The 19,499-nt window shown below is 36.7% G+C and overlaps 1 protein-coding gene and 1 long non-coding RNA gene across 5 annotated transcripts; both read right to left on the bottom strand.

The window, feature by feature from the left end:
• Positions 1-1,119: 1,119 nt before the first annotated feature.
• On the bottom strand, positions 1,120-10,271 carry LOC107829250 (uncharacterized). 4 transcript variants are annotated; one of them, XR_012709558.1, is made up of 5 exons: positions 9,858-10,271; positions 7,389-7,464; positions 7,200-7,272; positions 4,784-4,854; positions 1,120-1,317 (listed from the first exon to the last, which is right to left on the bottom strand). XR_012709558.1 is itself a non-coding variant. In XM_075253614.1 (2 exons), exon 2 carries the CDS (start codon positions 8,451-8,453, stop codon positions 7,569-7,571), a length of 885 nt encoding a protein of 294 aa, XP_075109715.1. In that variant the 5' UTR covers positions 8,454-8,655; positions 9,858-10,212; the 3' UTR covers positions 7,476-7,568. The 4 variants fall into 4 exon arrangements, 1 of the variants encoding a protein (XP_075109715.1); XR_012709556.1 differs by lacking the exon at positions 4,784-4,854 and having other exon boundaries at positions 9,858-10,223; XR_001657879.2 differs by lacking the exon at positions 1,120-1,317 and having other exon boundaries at positions 2,629-6,625; positions 9,858-10,223.
• Positions 10,272-10,723: 452 nt separating this feature from the next.
• LOC107829251 (uncharacterized) lies at positions 10,724-19,499 on the bottom strand. Its single transcript, XR_001657880.2, has 2 exons — positions 19,128-19,499; positions 10,724-12,651 (listed from the first exon to the last, which is right to left on the bottom strand). It is a non-coding gene; the product is annotated as an uncharacterized LOC107829251 (long non-coding RNA).

Below are 19,499 nucleotides of genomic sequence, written 5' to 3'. Positions count from 1 at the left end.
GCATTTAGCACATTAGGCTCAAACATGTAAAAATCAGATAAAGCCAAATATAACAATTTATCTAAGCTCGAATTTCTAATCCTGAACCAGTGGTTCTGGGTCTTTTGTCCCCAGCAGAGTCGCCAGAGTTGTCACACCTCCTTTTTCCGCCCCCGCGGGGGGTGCAAGAGAGTTTTTTCCAATTAAAGGACAATCGAAACGGGATTTATTTATTTATTTCAGAGTCGCCACTTGGGAGATTTAGGGTATCCCAAGTCACCAATTTAATCCCGAATCGAGGAAAAGAATGACTTTGTATTACAGTCTGCGAACCAGAAATCCGGATAAGGAATTCTGTTAACCCGGGAGAAGGTTTTAGGCATTCCCGAATTCCGTGGTTCTAGCACGGTCGCTCAACTATTATATTCGGCTTGATTATCTGATTTTATACAAAATATGAACTTATGTGCAAATTTTATCTTTTTACCGCTTTTATTATTTTTTAATTATTTTTACAAGAATGTGAACATTGTTTAAAAGCATGTCTTTGGATTGCGTCACATAAAATGCACCCGCGATCCGGAACATATTTTTATTCAATGTTTTGGGATTTGGATTTGGGTCGCATAAATGCGCACCCGTGTTTAAGAATGTATTATTATTAAAATCGTGCCTAAAGCGATTAACGTATTATTATTTATGGGTAAGACTGTGAAATTCACTAAACAGTCCATCCCGAATTCTAAATACTCAATTAAACATTTATTGAGGGTCCCGCAGTTAGTGCATTTTATTGGGCGAGTCTCATCTCATTTTATTTTTAAAAGGACAGCCCTAAAATGCCTACATTTCTTATTGAAATTTTTCTATACAAAATAAAGGAGAAATATCTTAATTTATTTACATGTTATTACCTAGTTACATTATACTAGGCATGTTTTCAGTTTGTCAAATTAAAAAAAAAAACATAGCAATTCTAATTTTAATCCTAGACCATTTACATGCTGAAATTAGCCAATATTATTTAACTAAACAATATTTCTACCAACTTCCTACTAGATGGCCTATTCGTTTGATTTTTGACTCGACGGAATTACTACACCATTTATTTATTTTTAGGCAATAGATGTAGATAGTTCATTTGTTAAGCTATCGTCGAATGTTCCACTATATGTATTAAATATCTACATGATTCTGATTTTTTTTTTTTGCAAGCTAAATAATTTATACAAACAAAATTCAGATTATAATTGAATATAATTCAGAATTTCAACTCTTCATTTTTCGTATTCGTGCTTCATATTTCGGATTACAATAACCAGCTTTTCAGTTGTGTACCTGATATTGGAAGCAAAAGAAAATGAAGATGAGAATCAGCAGCAGTAATAACAGTACAACACAGCAGCAACAACCCAACAACAGTAACAACCCAGTAACAGACCGGTGGAGTAGTAATCCCGAAAAAAATGCTTCCAACTTTTATGAAACAACAACAATTAATGCTGATTCTAAACAATGAAAGAAAGCAGAATATTTTTTTTTGTTTTTTTTATTTGAAGGTTTGAATATTTTTCGGAATTTTTCTCTCTCTTAAATGTTCACCCTTTTTTTCTCTCTCTTATTTTCTTTTTGTTCCAGATTCGTTCCTCTCTTTTTTCTCTATCTGTATTCTGTTCTGTCCGTCCTCTTTATCTGTATTCAAGACTTCTATATATATATATCACATCCCATAAATCTTTTAATCAATTAAAATCAACCCATTTTCTCTACCAAACCCATTATCTTCTCACTCATCCCCATTACATTAAATAAATATATCACACCACCCCATTATATTTTGTCCCCCATGCTTTCACTAAACAAATACAAGATTCCTCCCCACTAAATTTTGTATTGTCCCCCCTTTATATTAAACAACTATATCACAACCCACCCCAATACATTTTGTCCCCCATGTTTCACATAAAAAATTACAAAATGTACAATTCCTAAACTACCCCTCCGACCTTACTGAAATTACCAAACTACCCCTGAACGTACTGCAAATTACCAAACTACCCCATCAGCTATAACAAATCAATTAATCACACTCAACCAAAATATAGCCAATATGACCAATTTCTACACAAATTTAAACAACAAATGAACATGATTTCTTCAACATTTCAACAACAAATCACATGAACACAAATTGAACAACAAAGAACAACTAAAATTTGATTGAACAATATTTTTTAGCAACAAACAATCCTATTTTCAGATTCAACAACAACAATCAAACAAGTATATTTAGATTTCCAAATTCAATAATATTGAACTTAAAATCAACTCTAACAACATCACAACAAACAATTCCTATATTAAACTTAAACAAGATTATGAGACAAATTCAAGAAATAATCATAAGTGATAAACAAGAAATCAAACTATACAAATTTCGGATTCAAGATCAACCAAACAAAGTATGAACATGAATGAAAATATTTTAAACAAAAAATATGATGGATTCAAACGATTAAATCAATATATTTCCCTTAACACAACTAAATTCTTTTAGACAAATAACAAGATCGACGAAGAAACAATTATGAACTTAAGCTTGAACTTAACAATATTAACAATTTCTAAAAATACATAAACACATGAAACAAATTGAAGAAATAATCAATTAAATTTCAATTTGAATCTAACAAACATTAAACTAACAAATATTCACTTAAACAATAATACAAACATGAAATAAACATGAAAAATAACTAATTAACTTCCATTTGAAATCTGAAAATTAATTCAACAAAAACACATGAACATGAACAACTGCGTAGAAGCAGCTGCGTTTGGTTGTGGCAAACCAAATGAAGGCAGAAGAAGCAGCGATGGAGACTAGCCATGGTTGTTCGATGAGGCAACAACAGTTGACGCAGTAGCGCGAGCAGTCGACGCAGCAGCGTGGAGAAGATGGCGACGGGGTTGTTTGGACGTGACTGAGTTTGGACAATGCAGCAGCGGCTGCTCGAGTTCCGACGAGGGGGGGGGGGGAGGTGACAACGATGCAGCTGGGGCAGTGAAGGAGATGAAGCAGTAGCATCATACAAAACATGGCATCCATGGCGATGAGTTTTCCTTCCATTTTGGCCGAGGGTTTTCCGGCGAAGCAGCGGCGAAGCAGACGGGGAGGTCGACGTGGATGGTGGTGCTAAGGGCAGCCATGGATGAGCCTAAAGTTCTGAAGGTTTGGAGAAGAAGCCATGGGAGGTGTTCTTGAGTCTTTGGGAAGAAGAAAACCAAAAGGGTGGGGGGCGGATGAACTTTGGTCTTTTTTAGGTTTTTTTTTCTATTTTTTGTTTTGTTTTGTGAAGAGGGGTGTTGGGTTAATGGGTTAATGGGGCGGACCGGGTCGACCCGGTCTGAAGTGGACTGGGTCATGGGGAAGATTGGGCAATTATTTGGGCCTGAGGTTGAAATTTGAAGAAGTGGCCTAATCCGATTTCTCTTTGTATTTTTGTTCTCTTTTCTTCTTTTATTTTTCTAAAACTAAAATTATAAAAATACTTAAATTATTATTAAGAACTAAATTAAGTTATAAAAGCGCAAATTAACTCCCAATAACAATTAACGCACAATTAAGTAATAATTAAGCATAAAATTGTTCATTTGGACATTAAATGCTAAAAATGCAAAAGATGCATATTTTTGTAATTTTTAATTTTTGTAAAACTAATTTAATTACTAACAATTGTAGAATTAAATCCTACATGCAAAATGCGACATATTTTTATATTTTTTATTAATTTAACAAATAAGCAAACACAAACAAATACAAATAATTATCCAAAAATACTCAAAATTGCACACCAAGGAAAATCATTTTATTTTGCATTTTTTGGGAGTAATTCTCATATAGGGCAAAAATCACGTGCTTACAATGCACATGAAAGACATGCACAAAAGGGGCATGAGTACACCACAACGGTGCTCAGTAAGTGCCAAGCCTAACCTCGGTTGGGTAGTGACGAGGAAGGTCAGGGCCCTACTGAGGTTAAATAAAATATAAAGATCAACAATAAAGAATAGAACAATATAAAGAAGTACCGCAGTAAAATAACACAGGATGTACAGGACAACAACAACTATACAGAAACAAGGTAGACATGGAAAGAAAATACTGCTCAGCACCAATAATAACAATTGGGGATCTCCCAGGATACCGTCCTGTAGTCTCATCTGTACATGTCCAGTGGATCTCCTGGAATTCCATCCCGTAGTACAATTTATAGTGCGTGGGAATCTACCAGAATTCAGTTCCGTAGTCCCAAATGTAAATACCCAGTACTGGGGGAATCTACTAGGTGCATTCCCGTAGTTCCATATAACTGTACGGAGATCTCGGGAATCTAACCCGTAGTCCCAAAGTAAATATGCATGGGGATCTACTGGGAATCTAACCTGTAGTCCCAAAGTAAATACACAGCAACAACAGGAAGATATATAGAAATGGCAAAATTTCATATTAAGGCAATAAGTGATTCTAGCTTAGCATGCTGCACAGAATTCAAGTAAGGCAGGTTGAATCAAATAAAGCAATTAAGACACTTATACATGCTTTCCTAAGATAACAACAGACTTAATAGTGCAAGTAATAAAAACAGGAAAGGAAACATACTAGTAGTTACTTAAAGAAAATTTGATTTCTAACAATTAGCACAAGTACGCACTCATCACCTCACGTACAAGGCACTTCAATTACCAAACATACCAATCCTAAGGGGAAGGTCCCCCACACAAGGTTAGACAAGCCACTTACCTCGAACCGGCTCAAAAATCAATCCGAAACCATGCTCTTGCCATGAGTACTCGACTCCAAATGGCCCAAATCTATTCAATTCATTTTCATAATGTAAATAACACTTCAAGTAACTGATTCTACAGTTAAATTCTAAGCTAATACCCGAAATTATATAAAATGACCAAAATGCCCCTCGGGCCTACATCTCGGAATTGGGTGAAATTTATATTTTCAGAAACCTCGTACTCTCACGAGTCTATACATAATAAGAACACTGAAATCGGAGTCTAAATGATCCCTCAAATGCTCATTTAAAGGTCTCTTAAACTCAAACCCTAAGTATCCATTTTTTCCCAAATTTTTCATCACTAATTAGGTCTGTAATCACATAGAAACGAGTTATGAAGTCAAGGATGTTACTTCCAAACGATTCCCCTCAAATCCTTCTTCTATCACCTTCAAATAGCTCCAAAAATAATTAAAAATGGTGGAAATAAACCCCTAAAGTCGCGGAACCCCTTATAAAATAATGCCTAGTAGTTTCCACATCTGCGGTCCCGCTTTTGCGGAACAAATGTCGCATCTGCGACTTTCACTTAAAGAGCCAGCTTCCGCATCTGCGACTCCCAATCCACAGATGCGATACCGCTTCTGCGGTTCTTGAAGAAAAGACCAAAATCCGCTTCTGCGGTCCCCAAACCGCAGATGCGAAAATACCAGAAGCAGCAAAAAAATACAGCAGCTGCAACATTTCCTCAAACTTCTCGTTAAGTATCCGAAATCACCCCGAGGCCCCCGGGACTTCAACCAAAAGCACAAACATCACCTAATACCTTATTCAAACTTGTACCAATCCTTAAAACACCTACTACAACATCGAAACCTCGAATTAACCAAGGATTTAAGCCTAAGAGCTCTAAATTTCCTCAAAATACGCTTTCGATCAAAAAGTCTATCACAACGCGTCCGAATGACCTAAAATTTTTCACACACGTCACATTCAACACTACGGAGCTACTCCAACCTCCAGAAAACTATTCCGATCCTCGGATCAAAATCTCACTATCGGACTGGAAACTTCAAAAATTTAGCTTTTGGCATTTCAAGCCTAAATTAGCTACGGACCTCCAAAACACAATCTAAATACGCTCCTAACCCCGAAATCACCCAACGAAGCTAACAGAACCATCGGATTTCCATTCCGAGGCCGTATTCATACTGTTCCAACTACGGTCAACTTTCCAACACTTAAGCTCTCATTTAGGGACTAAGTGTCCCAGAACTCTCCGAAACTTAAAACCGAACATCCCGGCAAATCAAAATAGCATAATTAAACTTGGGGAAAGCGGTTAATAGGGGATCGGGGCGTTAATTCTTAAGACAACCAGCCGGGTCATCACACACCTACTTCATTAGGCTGTTTGGATCTAGCAACCAATGCTTCAGCCGTGAAAGCAATCTCAACTTACTCCTCCATTACTGCCGTTGTTAAAACATTTGAAGTTTCAACAAGAAGAATAACTGACTCATTGGAAGTAGATGCAGGCACATCTGGGTCACCTACTTCATTAGGCTAATTAGATGTAGCACCAAATGCTCCAATTTCCTCTGAACCACCACCTAAATCACCGACTTCATTAGGCTCCTCCGATTTAGCAACCAACACTCCAGCTATGGATGCAATCTCAACTTGCTCTTCTGTTGCTAGTGTTGATAAAACATTTGTAGTTTCAATAGGAAGAATATTTGACTCATTAGGAGTAGATGTAGGTAGTTCAGATGCAACACTCTTTGTATTTGGATCCTACAAATGTTTCTGGAATCACCTCAGCAACTCTTTTCACATTTGGTTCATCAATCCTAGCAACAAAAGTACTAAATTCAAAAGAAGATGTATTTATTTATGGAATTGCTGAATCATCAACAGTAAGTTCAATAGGTCATGGAGGGACCAACTACATAGTTGTCTTAACTGCTCATAAGAGGAAAAGAAATAGAACCATAAATGATAGAAATTCAGCATTGAGTTTAAAAGAATATTTGTAGAAATTTACAAGGAACCTATACCACATTTTTGTATGTAATGTAGTTCCAGAAGTTCTTTTTCCAACGGCATATGCAGAAAGTGGTTTCAACGTGAAAACAGACAATATTCTTTCCAAGTCTAACTGTGAAAAGCGGAATACCAAAAATATATAACTGAATTTAAAAGTATATCTGTATAAATCAACAAAGAATCTTGGTCTAATTTTTTTTATATATTGTACTTCCAGAAGTCCTCTTTCCAACGACACAAGCATATCGCAATTTCGACATGCCATTGGAGAGATAAACATTTTTTAGTCAGAGTGTGCAAAGCTGTAAAAATTAGAATTGCAGAAATTTATAACGGAGTTGAAAATAATATCTGTATAAATCTACAAAGAAATTGGACCTGATTTTTGTGGATATTGTTGCTTCAGCAGTCTTCTTTCTAATGGCATAAGTGGAACATGGTTTTGACATGTCTGCAGAGAGATATGAATTTTTTATTTAGGACGCACAAAGCTGTAAAAACCTTAATACCTAAAATTTAGAACTTAATTCTAAAGCATATTTGTATAAATTTATAAAGAATGCTAACCTTATTTTTGTACATACTGTAGCTCAAGAAGTTCTCTTTCCATCATCACAAGCGGATCGTGATTTCTTTCAACATGCTAAATAAAACAATGTAAACAAAAGACATTATCATCAACAACAAAAATCTTAGTAGTTAAATAATTTAAAAGTAAACAGAAGAAGCGTACCACCTCAACAATTGTCAGAATAAATTTCGAAAAACTTCATTAAATACTACATTTATAGCTGCAGTAGTTATTTGTCCATCATCATCATAAACCAAAATTTTTAATCCCTTTCTAGTTGTTACCCTGGAAAGAGAAACATATAACTGTCCGTGGGTAAACACGGGTTTCTTCAAAAATAATCCCACATGAGACAATGACTGTCCTTGACTTTTATTGATTGTCATGTCAAAAGATACAATGATTGAAAATTGTCTTCGCTGGAACTTAAATGGAATTCTAGCATCAGATGGAGTCAATGTCATTCTTGGGATAAACACTTTCTGTCCAGCCATATGTCCTGATAAAACATTGGCTTCAATAACTTGATTTCCAAGTTTAGTTATGACCAAACTTGTTCCATTACACAATCCTGTTGATTGGTCAATATTTCTTAATAACATCACTGGAACACCTACCTTTAGAGTAAGAGCATGATTTGGAACTCCAGAACATTTAATAGTATTCAAAAATTCTGGTGTGTGTACATGTTCCAATGATGAATAAGTTTGATCAGAGCTGCAAATTGTATCAGAACTCAAATATGATTTCTCAGAACTATGATTGAGTGAAATCATATATTCGTTGATTGATTCTACCATATCAAGAGTTGGAGCAAGAATGGCTCTTTGTTGGATGTATCCTATATCGTTGCAACAATTGATAAAATCAGGATATGTACTTTTCACAATTGCAGATATTGGATCAACAAAATCTTTTATCAGAAGATCATCTGGTATTTCGACTTTTTCATTGCCATCAACTGAATTATCAATCATACCATCACCAATTGCCAAAATCCAATCTGAGAAAACTTTCAACTCTTGCATCTTGGGCCCTATTTCATTACTTTGCAATCTCATATTCTTTGTCAGCGTTAAGAGTTGACAATGAGACCATAAATAAGAAGAATTGAGAGAAGCATTAACAATATCTTGCCTAGTACCTTTTGGAATGACTGGTAATATTTGTCTGAAGTCACCACCAAGAACAACTGTTTTACCTCCAAATGGTCGTACTAAGTTGGATGCATCTTTGAATCTAAGTGTCACACCTCCTTTTTACCTACACCCCCGGAAGGGAAGGTATATAAGGAAGTTTTTCCAATTAAAGGACAATCGAAACGAGATTATTTCATTTAAAGATTCAGAGTTGCCACTTGAAATATTTTAATTGGTGTTCCAAGTCACCGATTTATTTTAAATCCCAAATCGAGGAAATTTCGACTTTCCTTTTGAAGTCTGCGAACCAGAAATTCTGAATAAGGAATTTTGTTAACCCGAGGGAAGGTGTTAGGCACCCCCGGATTCCGTGGTTCTAGCACGTTCGCTTAAAATATTATAATTGGCCTGTTATCTGATTTTAATACAAGTTTTAGCCTATGGTACATTTTTAACTTATTAGCCGCTTTTGATTATTTTTAAGGAAGATTTCAACGTCATCTAAAACACGTCTTTGGACCACGCCACATGAAATGCACCCGCAGTCTGAGACACATTTTATTTAACGTTGTGGAGATTTTGGATTTGGGTCATATGAAATGTACACCCCGGTTTAAGGAAATTAATTTAAATTACGCGCCTAAAGCAACTACGCGTTTTTAAATTTGCGAGGGCCATGGAAATTCGCTAAATGGCACACCACGATTTCTAAGGATTAAAAGAAATAATTAAATGAGGGCCACGCATTTTGAGATTTTATTTGGCATGACACGCCTCAACTTATTCTAACGTGAATAGACAAAAATAACCAGATTTCGCCAATTTTATTTAGAATCAAACACGAAATCAACCACTAATTAATTTACCAAATCAAATTTAAAGATCTTAAAATTTTCTCATAAAGCAGAACTATCAAATTCGCCACCAATTTTGCTGCTCAGGTCGAGATCAGATGGTGACATACAGTTTTTCTATGTATCTACCATGAAAAGGAAAAAACAACTAATTGGCGACGTTTCTCAACAACGTCTCACCAGGACATTTCAGGAATTTTGGCACCAACCACAAGAATATGTCAATACGTGAACTTTGTTGTAATGGTGCCGGTCAAAAAAGGCACCACAAGTAAATCTTCACCACCACAAAATGGCAGTCAACTAATGTTTGCAACTTTCATGATTAACAAGAAAATGAAGTCAACATGAGAATGAGACCAAGTAAGGGAAAATGATTTCTACGACAAAATATTTAGCACCCATAACAAATTACAAAAATTTAACCAAGCATGATCTTCCAAGCAAAACGATAAAGAAGAAAATAACATACCTCGAATCTAACGAAAAGCTCGTCGGCTCGACTCGAAAATGACCAGCAGTTGGTCGTTCACTCACCTCTGTTTCCGCCGGAACTGTAGAACGAGGTTTCACTTGAATTTAAGATGGCTTCAAGTGGTTTACACGAGGTGTTTTTGTGGTGATTTTGGGGCTGATTTGTGATGGTTTAATGGTTAAGCAATGGAGTTTCTTTCATAGATGGATGTAATAGGCTATGGAAAATTTACATGGTGTTGAAACTTTGTGTTTTTGTGCTTGGGAAAGGAAGAAGATAGCTCTGTGTTTTTGTGCGATCCCTAGCCCTTTCGTTCCCCAGATCTGTCCCCTCCCTTTCGTTTTTCCTCTCCAACCCCCTTTTCCCCGTTCCTCTCTATATATTAGCGTGTATGTGTTGGCCAAGAAAAAGCCATCCAGATAAGAATGTGTGTGGTCCCTACTTAAAAGAATATTTCTTGTTTTTCTCTCGCATGTGGCGTGTGTGTGATTTTAAAATTGGATTGTGCATGAGAGTTGTTAGCCTATTTTTGTTCACTAGTGGGGAGGGGTCCACATTTAAAGAATGGAAAGACTCTTCTTTTATTAATAATCAAATTCTTTTGTTTCTTAAATACTAAATAAATGTGAAGAATGTGTATGTGACTTTATACTAGAATGAAGACGAAGTGTGCGATTTCCTCATTTCTTGATTTTCCCTTTTCACTTTCTTTTTTGGATTCTTTTCTCTCTTTCTCTTTTTTCTTTTAAAAGATAATAAGTAACAAAACTAAAATTTGATACTACTAAATCCAAGAAACAAAGTTCCAATTGCTTCAAATTAAAATACTAACTAAACAAAAAATTACTAATAACCTAAAATAAAGAAAATATTATTATATTTTTTTTGTAGTTTTTTTTAAAAAATAAAATAAAGCAAAGAAGTTGAACTAAAAGTTAAAATATCAATATTAAACCTAAAATAAACATCTAAACACTCAAATGTGTAAAATATCGTGAATGGTCAAAAATTGCATGTCTACAACTGCCCCTCTTTGACTGGAAATACGAAGTATTTTCAGGCAAAGAACGACTAGACAGATTTTTTGACCCGACCCTTATTTAAAGAGACCAAAAGCTAAAAGAAAGGAGAATGTGACCGAGCCCTGGTATCTGAGCTGCCTACATATCCTTGGCTATAAAGGAATCAGGCCACGTGTAGTTCAGAGGTGAGTGAGATGATGGAGTATGCCGAGGTGAAGAGCCGGTCGAGGTGCCGTTCCGCCGAGGTTCCGGTCCGCAGTCCCGTTATTACATCAAAAAATCAAGAAATGGAAAAGACTAGCTAAGCCTGCCAACTACGAGTTACAAGATTCCTATCTTTGAGTCTTCTGAAGCTTGATCTTGAGTTTTGAATGGTTCTTCATACAGACTTTGGATTTGAACCTAGACGTTTGCTAGTTGCAGGTGCTAGTTCGTTCTTCTTCTTCAGCCTTTCAGACCAAAACGGGACATGCAGAGCTTGTGACCTCAGCCCTGTCTTGAGCAACTCACATCTTTCATTAACTTCTGCATTTGGATTCACTTCTTGTCTTTCTTTTTGTTCAAGATTGTGACTAACTTCTGTTGATCATCTCGAACTGCTGACTCGCATTCTTGATGCGAGCTTCTTTTGTTGCTGACCTGAATTGCATTCTGAATTGAATTCTATTATTTTCCAGGTGGGCGCCTGATTGCTGAACTTGAACCGTCTTTTCTTGTTAATTGACACTGTTTTCCCTTGCACCTTGAACCATTTTCCTTCGAAACTTGAATTGTCTTCCTTCGAAACTGCTTTCCCTTGAAACTCGAGTTGTCTTCCTTCGAAACTGCTTTCCCTTGAAACTTGAGGTATCTTCCCTTGTTCTCCAGGTGGGCACCTGATTACAAGAAAACAGACAAAACAAAAGAAATTTTTTCTGTCCCAGTTTGCACTAGGAAGATTTGTGAGTTTTTAGCAAAATTATAAATCACTTGTACTATTGATGCAATGATGAGACTAAACTAAAGAATAGACTAGGAAAACTATAAACTAAGTTTGACTAAAGTAAAGACTGACCCTATTCTCCAGGCGGGGCCCCTGATTTAAAGAAAACTAAACATTGATAACTTAAGAAAACTAAAAATTGACCCATTTTTTCAAATCCAGACTTTCATTTTTTTTTCAAAATATCCTAGGAGAAAATTCGTGAGACTAGGTTTTCTATCTTAGGAGAAAGATTCATCAGACTAAGACGTTAATCCTAGGAGGAAATTCATCAGACTAGGCCTTTTCCTTTTTTTTTTGTTTTTTTGTATCTTAGGAGAAAGATTCATCCGACTAAGACGTTTACCCTAGGAGAAAATTCATCAAACTAGATTTTCTATCTTAGGAGAAAGATTCATCATACTAAGATTTCTATCCTAGGAGAAAATTCATCAGACAAGGTCTTCCATCTTAGGAGAAAGATTCATCAGAATAAGATTTTGATCCTAGGAGAAAGATTCATCAAACTAGGTCTTCTATCTTAGGAGAAAGATTCATCAGACTAAGATTTTGATTGGGAGGAAAATCCATCAGACTAGGACTTTTTATCCTAGGAGGAAAAATGTGAAGATCAATGGCAAGATTTTATGCACAATAGCAAGACAAATAAAGGAAAAGATTTGAGAAACTTCCCTTTGTAGGCTTTCCTCGTCTTTTCTTTTTCTTCTCTTTTTTTTGTTGTTGTTTTTTTTCCTTTTTTTTCATTTTTTTTCTCTTTTTGAATCACTTTCCTTGCACCGCTTTGTTCCTGTTTCATACAAAGAAAAATTTGTCAGTTTTGAAAATAGTGGTCGGTTTGTGGCCTTGAGTCTTGGGCAGCTTGGCTTATGCTCAATCAGCTTGAGTCAGTCTCAAAAAGACTTTTGTTCTGCACCAACTCTGATTGTTTCACACCAGTACCATTTGTATTTGCAGCTCAAACAGCCTTATCCCAATTGGAGATCTTTTCTTAGATGACCTTTTCTGATATCATGAATGACTTCCTGCTTTTGAGCAGTTTGTCTGTCAGAGAGAATCACCAGATATCTTTGTTTGCGCCAAGTAGGCTGACAAGAGTCTTCTGGGGAAGCCTTTGCATGAATCCTTTGTGCAACTGAAAAGCTGGTAGCAGATTTTGAAGTTTTTTCTTGCTTGTTTTGACAAGGACCGACTCAGAGTGAATGATACAATGATGCAAAGAAACAAGTATCAACAAGAAATGCCCCTGTCGGAAGGACAGAAGGAAGAGTGTTTTTTTTCTTTTTTTCAATAACTAGCCTTAATGATCATGACATGCATTTTAGACTCAACGGCCTGATCTATCAAACTAATCCAATCTTCCCTTTTAACATTCTTATGACCTTTGAAGTCGGGCTTGTTTATGTCAATTCTTTGCATCAGATTCACGACTCGCTTTCGACTAGTGGTGCCCCGGGGGATTTTCACCAATAATTATCTCTCATTTATTTATCTCTTCTTACCATCACCTTACAGTGCCTGTGAAAGTTTTCACTAGTAAGACTCTCTCATTTTCGTTTCTTTTTCTTTTTCTTTTACTTTCTTGTGCGAGCAACTTGACAGTGTTTTACGTCATGTGACAACCGTTGCTCATTGCATGCTTCTCTTGGCATTCTTGAAGGCATATTGGGAGGTCTTTATTTGGAAGGATTTTGGATAGGGTTGGAAAGAAAGGACGTCATGAAGGCTCAAAATAAACTCAAAGTAAAGGGGGTTGTGGAGTTACAACTCTTGGAATCGACTCTTTCAAAAGTGAAATAAAATCTCTGCCCCAGTTTCAGCTATTGGGGACTTTTTGGAATTTTTCTCTTTTTCTCTTTTTTTTGAATTCTTATTTGGTTGGACCGAACGTGAGGCTGCCTACGTATCCTTTTTTTTTAAGGAATCAGGTCGAACGTAGTTCAAACATCTGACCTAAACTATTTTTCATCTTTCTTTCTATTTCTCTTTTTTCTTTTTTTCTTTTTCTCTGTTTTTTCTTTTCTTTTTCTTCTTTTTTTCCTTTTTTTTCTTTTTTTAGTTGCCCCAGTTTCTATTTTTGAGGGCATGGACCTTCGACAGTACTTTTCTTCTTCTTTTTTTACTTGAACTTTCAAAGAGCTGCCCTAGTTTGTACTCTTGGGGCATGGACTTTTCTTTTTTCATTTTTTTTGACTCTTGACTCTAAACTTGATTCCAAAAGGGGGTGGTCAAAGAAAATAACACAGGCACGAAAGGGGCAATAAATGGTATAAAGTGTTTGGGTAGCATAAAAAAGGGCCTCCCAGCCTCGAGAATGCTAATCATGTTATCTTTCCGCGATTACAGCATTGACGAACATGTTTGTCTTCTTGGTGTGTTGTGGTCACAAGACACTTTCTATCCCTTTAATGTCAAACTTTCCAACAAACTTCAATTGATTAAATATCATGAAGCCCGATCTTCACAATGATTTGAAGTTGAATTTTACTCGACTTTAATTTCAAAGTATTTCAACTCTTTATTCATCCTCAAAAGTGTTTTTTCTTCAGTTATCCAATTCCAGAATAAATCAGTTTCTAAGATCTGACCAAAATTTCCGCATGCATGTCATGTTATTAGAACTAGCGCGAAAAGAACTAAGAACAGAATGACACAAAAGGACAAACTGTATTTTATTGAGTAAAGGAAGAAAGGGTTTGACAACAAGACAAACAACCTAAAATCCGAGTTAATAGAACAGACAGACAAGACTCACACAAATAGAATGGAGGGATAGAAGGGTTTGACTCAAACAAATAAAATCTGGATGACAACTCTGAAATAACCCAGATAGTAGAAAAACATCAAAACAAGCTACCAAGATTCCTTCCTAATGAGGAAAGAATGACTTTTCAATTGCTAAGCTTGACATTTAATCAGAATCACCATGGCTTTCCCCAATTTCAGTCGACAAGTTCCCGAGAGGATTCTCATACTCCACGTCACCGGGCATCATCCCCACAAAGTGTGCATCATCATGTGCAGGTAAATGATTCTGTGCGATATTCTGGGCGTCACTGTCTTGGATCACAATCAGGTTTTCCTGGATCATCCTTTCTATTCCTCTTTTCAAATCCCGACAGCTTTTAATATTATGCCCCTAGGCATTGGAATGGTATTCACACCTTTTGGAGGGGTCAAAGCTTCTTGCACGTGGGTCCACATGATTTGGAGGAATGGATGCAATCATGTCATGATGCATTAACTTCTCAAACAAGATTGCATAGGACTCTCCTATTGGCGTAAAATTATCTTTCAACCTTTGTTCCCTTCTATACCCCTAGCTTGGATGTGGGTTATAGGGCACTTGAAAATTTTGTGGAGGCTGGTGGAGATTTTGTGATGCTCGTGCTCGCCTTCTGGGGTATTTTGGTGGTTGGCCAACATACTGAGGTGGAGCAACAGAGTATTATGGGTTCTGAGGTGGATAGTAATGGTCAAGGGAGTTATTGGAAAACAGACGAGGCTGGCCATACCTTTGAGACATTCTCCTCGGACCTCTTCTCGACCCTGATGTCATCATGATTTCTTCATCCATCTCAATCGTGCCACTAAAATTATCAGATTCAATCTGGACAGCCTGAGTTGCAGCTTTGAGAACTGCTTGACATATAATTTTGCCTGTCTTAAGACCATTCTCAACCATTTCCCCCATTTTGATTGCTTTCGAGAAGGATTTACCCACTACAAATATCATATTTTGAAAGTAATCTGGCTCTTGTGCCTGAAGGAACACAGTGATTAGCTCGTGGTCATCCATGGGTGTCTTAACTCTAGCTGCTTGCTCTCTCCATTTAATGGCATATTCCCTGAAACTTTCAGTTGGTTTCTTCTTCAGGTTTGAAAGGGAAATGCGGTCTGGGGCGATGTCGATTTTGTTTTGGAGCTCTTTGACAGATGCATGTGCCATGTTATCCCATACATACCAGTGAGACGTGTCTTGATCCATAAACCATTAGGAGGCTACCCCCATAAGGCTTTCCCCATAATAAGACATCACCAATTCTTCATTTCTTCCCGCACCTCTTAATTGATTGCAATACCTTTTCAGGTGGGCTATGGGATCTCCATGTCCATCATACTTTTCAAATTTGGGAGTCTTGAAACCAGACGACAAGTGGACATCGGGGAACATACATAGATCTTTGAAGGCAACACTCTTTTGACCTGCCAACCCTTGCATGTTTTTCAACCGTTGTTCTAAGCTTTTCACTCTTTGGGTCATTTCTTCCTGTACCATCTTTCGGGCAGGCTTCTCAACGTTTGCAGGAAGATCAAACGAGTACGAGTGGTACTCAGAGGAGAGTGGTACTGCTCTTGCTGTGTAGCAAATTGTGACTCATGACGAGGCTGTCCTAAACCACTGGCTCATGCTTGACACATTTCGGTCATTTGCTGTTTCAACATTCTATTTTTCTCAAACACAGTAGACTCTTGTTGAACCCTCTGACCCTGAGTCTCTTGAGGACTTGTAACAGCTTCGATGCCAGTTATCATTTTTCCTTGGATCTTGTGTTTCCAGCTTACCACAAACCGACCACCTCAACTTTGTTCACAATTTAAAACAAAACATGTTAGAATGGACTCAGTCGGTCTTTATATTATCAATATTTTTCATTTCTTCATTTTTTTTTCATTTCTTTTTAATGGTGATCGAACCTGATGTGGGTTGCCTACGTATCATGTGAGAACATAAATCAGATCTTGCGTAGTTTGGGAAGATCATGAATAAAGGAAATAAACTAACTTTTTTTTTGGATTTTGAATTTTTTTCATTTTATTTTTTCGAAAGAAAGACTTATAAAGAAGAAAGAGAATATTTTTGGAATTTTGATTCTTCTTCAAAAATTTTGCAAAGAAAGACTTCTAAAGAAAAGAGATATTTTTTTTTTTGAATATTGACCTTTTTTTTTTTGAATTTCGAAGAAAAACTTCTAAAGAAAGAAGAAAATATTTTTGAATTTTTGGACTTTTATTTTTAAAATTGTGAAAGAAAGACTTCTAAAGAAAATATTTTTGAATCTTGAATTTTCTTTTCAATTTTTGAAAGAATAATGAAAATATTTTTGGACTTTTTTTTTTTAAAAAAATTGGGGTCTTAAAGAAAGACTTTTCTAAAGAGGAAGTAAAGGAAAATATTTTTGGATTTTTTTTTGAAAATGGTGGGCCGGAACCGATGAGGTTTGCCTACGTATCTCACATCCGGTGAGAATCAGACCCGCATAGTTCGCCAGTTTTTGACGGAATAGAAATTGACTTATTTCGAAATGACTTTTCTTTTTATCAAAATTTCGGCTTTAATTTCGGGAGAGTTTCAGAAATTTCAAATACCTACCTCTCACTATTGATTTCGTTCCTTTGATTTTCTTTTTTTTTTTCGATTTTCTTTTTTCTCTTTTTTTCATTTTCTTTCCCTATTTTAGAAGCCGGTCAACATGCAAGCTGAAACAAACAGATGCGCAAGTAGCACGTAAGATGCATCAGGATAGTCTTTTTAATTTGGGTACATCTGTCCTAGACGGACCCTACCCCTGTGTTGGGTCCCCAAAGTCAAATGCACGTGATGCAAACAAGCGTTCCTACTAGGGAGTCGGCATGAGGCTGTGTTATACTAGGTTTAAAAACCTGGGTGTATTGTTCTAGACCTGGCTTACCCGAGCGGACAGCTCGAGCCGAGGGGGGGGGCAGCGTACCGGGAATACAGAAGCTTCACCGGCTTTGCAACTTGTCCGAACCTCGTTCTAAAATTGAGATAAGACTCTAACAGAAAAGAAGTCACACGAAGTGCACACTTCCCAGATGATTTAGAAGACTCAGAGAAAGGAGGGTTTCGTAGCAATTTATATACGGTCCAAACAATATCAAAGTGGTAAAAGCGGCATTTAGCACATTAGGCTCAACATGTAAAAATCAGATAAAACAAACCAACTATAACAGTTATTCTAAGCTCGAATTCTGAACCCTGAACCAGAGATTCTGGGTTCTTGTCCCCAGCAGAGTCGTCAGAGCTGTCACACCTCCTTTTTACCTACACCCCTGGAAGGGAAGGTATATAAGGGAGTTTTTTCAATTAAAGGACAATCGAAACGGGATTATTTCAATTAAAGATTCAGAGTCGCCACTTGGAATATTTTAATTGGTGTTCCAAGTCACCGGTTTATTTTAAATCCCAAATCGAGGAAATTTCGACTTTCCTTTTGAAGTTTGCGAACCAAAAATTCTGAATAAGGAATTCTGTTAACCCGAGGAAAGGTGTTAGGCACCCCCGGATTCCATGGTTCTAGCACGGTCGCTTAAACTATTATAATTGACCTGTTATCTGATTTTAATACAAGTTTTAGCCTTTGGTACATTTTTAACTTACTAGCCGCTTTTGATTATTTTTAAGGAAGATTTCAACGTCATCTAAAACACGTCTTTGGACCACACCACATGAAATGCACCCGCAGTCCGAGACACATTTTATTTAACATTGTGGAGATTTTGGATTTGGGTCACATGAAATGCACACCCGGGTTTAAGGAAATTAATTTAAATTACGCGCCTAAAGCAACTACGCGTTTTTAAATTTGCGAGGGCCATGAAAATTCGCTAAATGGCACACCTCGATTTTTAAGGATTAAAAGAAATAATTAAATGAGGGTCACGCATTTTGAGATTTTATTTGGCACGACACGCCTCAACATATTCTAACGTGAATAGACAAAAATAACTAGATTTCGCCAATTTTATTTAGAATCAAACACGAAATCAACCACTAATTAATGTACCAAATCAAATTTAAAGATCTTAAAATTTTCTCATAAAGCACAACTATCAAATTCACCATCAATTTTGCTGCTCAGGTCGAGATCAGATGGTGACATACAGTTTTTCTATGTATCTACCATGAAAAGGAAAAAACAACTAATTGGCGACGTTTCTCAACAACGTCTCACCAGGACATTTCAGGAATTTTGGCACCAACCACAAGAATATGCCAATACGTGAATTTTGCTGTAATGGTGCCGGTCAAAAAAGGCACCACAAGTAAATCTTCACCACCACAAAATGGCAGTCAACTAATGTTTGCAACTTTCATGATTAACAAGAAAATGAAGTAACCAACATGAGACCAACTAAGTGAAAATGATTTCTACGACAAAATATTTAGCACCCATAACAGATTACAAAAATTTAACCAAGCATGATCTTCCAAGCAAAACGATAAAGAAGAAAACAACATACCTCGAATCGGCACCTCGGATCTGCTAACGGAAAGCTCGTCAGCTCGACTCGAAAATGACCAGCAGTTGGTCGTTCACTCACCTCTGTTTCCGCCGGAACTGTAGAACGAGGTTTCACTTGAATTTAAGATGGCTTCAAGTGGTTTACACGAGGTGTTTTTGTGGTGATTTTGGGGCTTATTTGTGATGGTTTAATGGTGAAGCAATGGAGCTTCTTTCATAGATGGATGTAATAGGCTATGGAGAATTTACATGGTGTTGAAACTTTGTGTTTTTGTGCTTGGGAAAGGAAGAAGATAGCTCTGTGTTTTTGTGCGATCCCCAGCCCTTTCGTTCCCCAGATCTGTCCCCTCTCTTTCGTTTTTCCTCTCCA

Source organism: Nicotiana tabacum, chromosome 1 (genome assembly GCF_000715075.1).
Source record: "Nicotiana tabacum cultivar K326 chromosome 1, ASM71507v2, whole genome shotgun sequence".
In the NCBI taxonomy this organism is placed as follows: Eukaryota; Viridiplantae; Streptophyta; class Magnoliopsida; order Solanales; family Solanaceae; genus Nicotiana; species Nicotiana tabacum.
Note: the sequence above shows the minus strand (reverse complement) of the source record. Positions and strands in the feature narration are given on the sequence as shown.